The sequence below is a fragment of the Moschus berezovskii genome, chromosome 22, assembly GCF_049115385.1.
Source record: "Moschus berezovskii isolate FMDL1 chromosome 22, NW_MosBer_1.0, whole genome shotgun sequence".
NCBI classification, from domain to species: Eukaryota; Metazoa; Chordata; class Mammalia; order Artiodactyla; family Moschidae; genus Moschus; species Moschus berezovskii.
This window is the reverse complement of record NC_142481.1, coordinates 39,646,167-39,653,146: the sequence shown is the minus strand read 5'-3', so window position 1 is coordinate 39,653,146 and position 6,980 is coordinate 39,646,167. Positions and strand designations below refer to the sequence as shown.

General features: G+C 48.1%; 1 protein-coding gene across 2 annotated transcripts in view; it reads left to right on the top strand.

Annotated features, from left to right (window-relative positions):
- LOC129547093 (liver carboxylesterase-like) overlaps positions 1-6,980 on the top strand; it is a 29,623-nt gene continuing 22,643 nt past the window's right edge. Inside the window, exons 1-2 of one of the 2 annotated variants that reach the window (XM_088830143.1) lie at positions 1-403; positions 3,704-3,911. In XM_088830143.1, coding sequence (XP_088686269.1) covers positions 352-403; positions 3,704-3,911 — 260 coding nt within the window. In that variant the 5' untranslated portion in view covers positions 1-351. The remainder of the gene's footprint in view (positions 404-3,703; positions 3,912-6,980) is intronic. The other variant, XM_088830144.1, reaches the window with a different exon arrangement.

Below are 6,980 nucleotides of genomic sequence, written 5' to 3'. Positions count from 1 at the left end.
GAGGGCCCCAGAACAAAGGCTCCCGTTGTCTGAAGGCCTCTGTCTGCTTGTGCCTGCCCTGGGAATCTCACAGAGCACTAAGCTTAGAGTCCAGGAAGGGAGATGCATTTAGGAAACAAATTGAAGTGTCTGTGGCTACCTGTAATTGGAGAGTTAGGTCCGGGTTCTTGATTTAAAAGAGGGTGAAGTCTTGGTGAGCCACGCCCCAACCACCCACAAGGAAGGGAGGCCAGTTTTTCTGTTATTGAGCTGCTGGGGCAGGAGCTTGTGGAGGGAGCTTTGGGCCCAGAGTGAAACGGCCCTCTGGGCAGGGCAGAGACCTGTGGACACAGGAGCAGCTGTCTTTCCACAATGTGGCTCTTCGCGCTGGTTCTGACCGCCATCTCTACTTTCACAGCTTGGGGTGAGTCCTCCTGAATGCACATAGCTGGGGCTTCTTTGGAGATCCTTTTGGGGAACATGGGAGAGGAGTTGTGCATGGGGCAAAGCAGAGACAGGCCAGGCTCTGCAGCAGCGCGGGCTCTGTGAACTTGGATGGTGTAGCCCAGCCCGTGTCTCGCAGCAGGAGACACAGGGGGGCGTACACACCCTAGACTTGGCTGCGGGTCACCACTCCAGAGAAGGACAACAAGCTCACCTCCCACATTCCTCCGAGGACTTTGGCGAGCTCCTCCATGTCTTTCCTTCTTGATTATTAACACGGATATGGAGCGGGTCCTTACCAGAATCCTGGAAGGGGGTCTTTGTTTTTTTTGACTAAGTCCTGTCTGACTCTTTCGCAACCCCATGGAGCCCGCCAGGCTTGTCTGTCTATGGGATTTCCGAGGGGAGAATATTGGAGTGCGTTGCCATTTCCTTCTTCAGGGGATCTTCTGCACCCAGGGATCGAACCCGCGTCTCCTGCACTGCAGGTGGAATCTTTACCACTGAGCCACCCGGGAAGCCTTACCAGAATATTAATACCGGCTCTGGAGTCAGCAGTGTGGGTTGCCATCGCGGCTCAGCACTTAAGAGCTATGTGTTCTTAGACAAGTTATGTCCCTTTGCTGTGCCTTGGTTTTGCATTTTGAAAATGGGGGTGAGAACTGTATCTACGTCAATGGGCTGTTGTGAGATGGAAATGGGCTGTTGCTTCTAAAGAGTGCCTGAGATAGAGAAAGTGAAAAAAGAGATACAGGAGTTGTTTTCAAAGACAGTGTATTAACAGAAAGTTTGGGGTATTCTGAGGCCCACAGATCAGGAGTGTGTGTCTAAGTCCCTTCAGTCGTGTCAGACTCTGTGAAACGCTATGGACTGTAGCCCTCCTGGCTCCTCTGTTCATGGGGTTCTCCAGGCAAGAATTCTGGAGTGGGTTGCCATTCCCTACTCCAGGGGATCTTCCCAACCCAGGGATTGAACCCACGTCTCTTACATCTACGTATATTGGCAAGCAGGATAAGGAGCCAACTGCCATTGAAAAGATGATTAAGACACATTTCCCTGAAGAAGAAGGCATGGCCTTACCGTGGTGGGGCAGGTTATGAAGACAGGGGTGGGTCTCTAGGAAGAGGGAATAAAAAGAAATTGGGATTAAGGCCTTCATCTTGGTCACTGATGGCAAAGGAAGAGGTGAGACCGGATAAGCAGGTCTGGGAGTCCCAAGGGAGCCAATGTCAACAGATTACGCGCTGCGCACAGTTTTCAGGTATTTTGCAATGGAGTGATTGGGGCAGGGTGATAGTGACTGATGTGGAGGGCCTATAAAGAAGGGGTTTGGGGTACAGGCTATGGCAGGCTGGAAGGGAAAGTTCGTTCCTGTCTCCAGGGATTGGCTAACTCTGGGAGGGGCAGTCCCCCCAGAATCAGCAAGGCTCCAGCTGTCAGAGCATCAGAATCCGGGACATAGAGGACATGGTTAATACAAGGGTGCAACAAGGGACCTCAGAATGCATCGGTACCATTTTACAGATGGAAAAACTGAGGCTCAGAGAGGGAAACGTACGTACCCAAGGTCAGCTGGAAAGTCACGCTCTGAATTCTGTCTCTGTCTCCTGAGTCCAGATCCCATGCTCTGGCCATCAGTGCAACCCGGGCTGCACTGGGTTTTCTCTTCCTCCTGGTGCTGTGACACTGTGAGAGGCCCGGAACCGAGGGGAAGTGCCGAATAAGAAGCACATTAAAGTTGATTATCCCCTTTCTGCTGGTTTACCCGGGCAGGTCCATACCATTTCCACCTTTAAAAAGTCCGTACAGGCTTCCTCCATTTCCTCGGTTACCTCATCTCTGAAATGGACATAATGGTGTCTCCTTAGCCATACTTTTCTGATGAGAGTGCCCACGTGGTACATAGTAAGCACTCTATACACAAGCATGTAACACAAGTGTCAACCTCTGCTGTCACCATCAGTGCCTTTGCCTCTCAACCCAACACCCACATTTTCACCCTTGCCAATCGGGCATCTGTCCACGTCATATCTCTTGAAGGCTGTCATCGGATGTGTCTATAAGACCAGATCTGGGTTATTCTTCTCTGTTCTGGCCACACACTTTGAGAGAGAGGTTGGCCTTTCGTCTGTATCTAAAGGCGAACAATTGGCAGGTTGAGAGGCTGGAAATCGTTTCCTGTTAGGATGCTTAAACAAACTGCAGCTGTTGAGGACGGACAAGAGAGGACTTGGGGGATGAGCATGAACAGGGGTCAACACGAAGGCCACCTGCCTCATGAAGGTGCAGGATGTCCCCAAGCAGGGAGGACCAGGCCTGACGTGTCAACTGCAGGAGACGCATTTGAGCTCAGGGAGAAAAAACCGCCTGCTCCGCGGGAATGGGACAGACAGAATGTGACCCCCAGTCTTGCTCCCTCCGATGACCCTGCTCAGAGTCATCGGAAGGAGCCTCTTCAAGCTGATTGTGTGTCTCTCTCTTACTCCAGGATGGTTCACTGTTGCTCTTACCCCCTAAATAAAGCCTGAACGGTTGACCTGGCATTTGGGACTCTCCCAGCCATGAACCTTCCAGGATTATGCTCCACCCACGTGACTCTTCCTGGAGTCAGGAGGAAGACCCATCGCCCTTCCTCAGGCAGGCCTTGTGCTTTGCTGTCTCAGAGCCTCCTCTCTGCGCAGTCTCGTCTCTCTCTGTACCTTTATACCCCCTCTTCCACCTCCCGGGGTCACTCCTTCCACCACTGCAAGTCCCAGATGCGAGTCACCGCTTCCACAAAGCCATTAGTCAGAGGGCCTCACTCCCTCTTCTGTCTCCTATGGCACCTTACTCGGTACCTCTCCCAGGACAGGGGCCACTTCTCCCCACAGGAGGGTCAGGTATGTGTGTGCTCATTCTCCACGTAAGGTCAGATGTTTGAGAAGAGTAGCCGCCTCTTGCTCATCCTCTCATTCAGCATGCAGCTCACCGCCGGGATCCAGTGGTGACTGATTCCAGAGGCTCCTAAGTGTGGAAACTGAGTGCCATCTTCATTCCCAGCAACTTTCTTCATGCATTTATGTCTTATGTGATGCTGTGACACCTCCAATTGCAATTCATTCCTTTAGGTATCCCTGTGAGTTAGGAAGGACAGTTAGCTTCACTCTCTCTTATATAAGAAGAAACTGAGGCTTAGAGAGTTGAGAGGACATTAAAGATCACATGGGAAAGGTAACAAAATCCACACAGACTCCACTTCACCGTCACCACTGATGTGTCCTCATTTCCTCCCAATGTCCAGCAGGGCTGGCGCCCTCACCGCCTCTCGTGGACACCGCTCAGGGCAGAGTCCTGGGGAAACACGTCAGCTTAAAAGGATTTGCTCAGCCTGTGGCCGTCTTCCTGGGAGTCCCCTTTGCCAAGCCTCCTCTTGGATCCTTGAGGTTTGCTCCGCCGCAGCCTGCAGAACCATGGACCTTCGTGAAGAATGCCACCTCTCACCCTCCCATGTAAGTCGGGGGTGTGGCTTTGGCATCTTTCAGTGGGGATGTTAGTCTCAAAGGGATGCAGGAAGGAACCATGCTAGTCCTGTGAGTGGCTCATACTTCGTCCTGGAATCTTCAAGATATTGTAGATCCTTATCAACCTTCTAGAACTCTCACAGATTTCTAGAGCCCTTTATTCAACTAATATTTATTGAACAACTTTCCCAGGTATTTTCTAGTTTCCTGGAATCCACTAGTGACCAGAACAAAAATCCCACCTTCATGGAGCTTGCATTGTAACTGGGGCAGACAGATAGTAAGAAGTATGCAAATTAATACATAGATTATGTAATGTATCAGAATATGATAAATGCTGTGGGAAAAAATAGAAAGTGGAGCAGGTGAAGGGTTTCAAAAGTAACGATTCTGTTAACCTAAAACAAGAAAACAACCAGATATTTTCCCACAGAACCAGGGGTTTACTAGGAGCGGCAAAGAATTGCCATTGAGGATATGCAACTATGGCAAACCACATGCAAGTCAGGTAAAACAAAGGAAATTCTTTTATAGAAGCCAAGGGGAAGTTAGGAGGCACTGTTAGAAACAAAAAGTCCAGTGGAGGAAACTGGGAGTTTGTTATGTAGTGGCTTTTAATCCTCTGAGGAATGACAGTCTCTCATTGGCTGAGCTGTTGCCAAGCGAGGAGTTAATCTTTCTCATAGTAAAGTCCTGTCACTTCCAGCCAGAGGTGCAAAGTCTGTCTCCACCTCATGAAATCTGTATTGAGGTGAAGTGGTATGTTCCTGAGAACTGCCCCTCCTGGCCTCTGCATTTTACTTTAGTGAGGTTTCCCTTTATTAATTTTCACAGTCCTATTTATTTTCCTTCTTGAACTTCACCGTAGTGAGGAGTAAGGTGAGTCAGGAGATCTGTGGGTGGTAGTGCTCTGGGGGTGTTGATTGCACAAGTTCTCAGCTCCCAGTGTGTCTTGCTACCTCGGCACAAGCAGAACCACGGTTGATGTTTTCTAGTTAGCTGGCCAAGTTGGGCAAAGAAGCCACACAGCTGCTTCCCAAGGCATCTCGGATGTCTGCAACCTTTGAGTCACATATTATTTATCTCAGCAAGAGATTTCTGATTATTTCCAGGGTCCTGCATCTTACTACATTCTTTTCCTTTCTTCTCTTCTCTCCTGTCCTTACTCCCTTCCATCTTCCCTTTCTTTTAAAAAACATTCATTCTTTTTCTTTCCTGATTATAAGTAATAAGTAGTACATACTTATTACATAAAAGTGAGGGAACTTCCCTGGTAGTCCAGTGGCTAGGACTCCATGCTCCCCAATGTAGGGGGTGTGGGCTCAATCTGTGGTCAGGGAACTAGATTCCAAGTGCCGCAACTATGAGGTCTTGTGCTGCAACTGAAAACGCCCACATGCCACAACGAAGACCTGGTGCAGCCAAATATGAATAAATAAAATTTTGGGGGCTTCCCTGGTGGCTCAGAGGTTAAAGCGTCTGCCTCCAATGAGGGAGACCCGGGTTCGATCCCTGGGTCAGGAAGATCCCCTGGAGAAGGAAACGGTAACCCACTCCAATATTCTTGCCTGGAGAATCCCATGGACGGAGAAGCCTGGTAGGCTACAGTCCAAGGGGTGGCAAAGAGTCGGACACGACTGAGCGACGGAACGGAACGGAATTAATTTTTTTAAAGTATGGAAGTACAGGTGAGTAAAGTTAAGAAAATGAAAATCACACAGTTCCACCACCAAGCAAGAACTGCTATTCATATTTTAGATTCTATTTTTTCCAGTCTTTTATCTGTTGCATACTTTCTCCCTTAAAATGGAATCACATAATTTTCCCTACCCATTTCTAACGTGTGCGTGTGTGTGTTTCCCACGTCAAAAAGCAATTCTTGCACACCATGTGGGTACATAACAATTCAACTAATTCTGTCGCGGTTTTGCCAGAGATAGCATCAGATTCCATCCGTGAAGGGCTCAGTCCTGCATAACCTCCCTCTACTTCAAATGCCAATTCCAAGTTGTCACCTGTGCATCTGACCACAACTGGCTATAAATCAGAGGTTTCTGTGACCCCCTTCCTGGGTTCTAGTAATTTACCAGAGCAGCTCACAGAACTCAAGAAACTAGTTTCCTCACTAGATTACCATTTCATTATGAAGGATATCGGAGGATACACACCACTAGCCAAATGAAGAGATACATAAGATGAGGTCGCTGACAGAGGACCCAGCACGGTGGCCACCTCCCTGGTTGTCCAGTGGTTAAGAATCTGCCCTTCCACTGCAAAGGGTTCAATCCCTGGTCAGGGAAGTAAGATCTCACATACCACGCAGTACAGAAGAAAAAGCATTCTGTTTTGCCAGGACAATCTCTGAACCTGTCCTTTGGAGTTTTCATGGAGTCTTCATTATATGGGCCGGGTGACTGAAATAATTGGTGATTCATTCCCCTCCATTCCATCTCCCCTTTCCAGAGTTCAGGGGGTTGTGACAGAAGGTTCCCACCCTCTAATTATGTGATTAGTTCTCTGGCAACCGGTTCCTACTCTTAGGTGCAGTCCACAAGTCACCTCATTCACCCAATAGTATACACCACTCAGGAAATTACCGATACAAGGGTTTTCTCTCTCTCTTTAGTCACTAAGTCGTGTCCGATGGACTACCCCATGGACTATAGCCTGCCAGGCTCCTCGGTCCATGGGATTCTCCAGGCAAGAATACTGGAGTCGGTTGCCATTTCCTTCTCCAATACAAGGGTTTTAAGAGCTAGCTATTTAGTGAAGCTGGCCAAAGATCAAATACATATTTCTTCTTATATCACAGTATCATATTACACTATACAAATAATTTAGATGCCTGCTTTGTTTATGAAAGTATATCATGAACATCATTCTGTGTCGTTAAATATCACAATCTGACCTTTGATCACTATATTACATTGGGTATTGAATCATAATTTCTTTACCCAATCCTGTATTTGCAATTCTTCATTGTTGTTGATGTTTTTGATAATATAAGTAGCACTTTGTTGAACATCTTATAGCTAACTCTTCCTGCATGTTCATAAA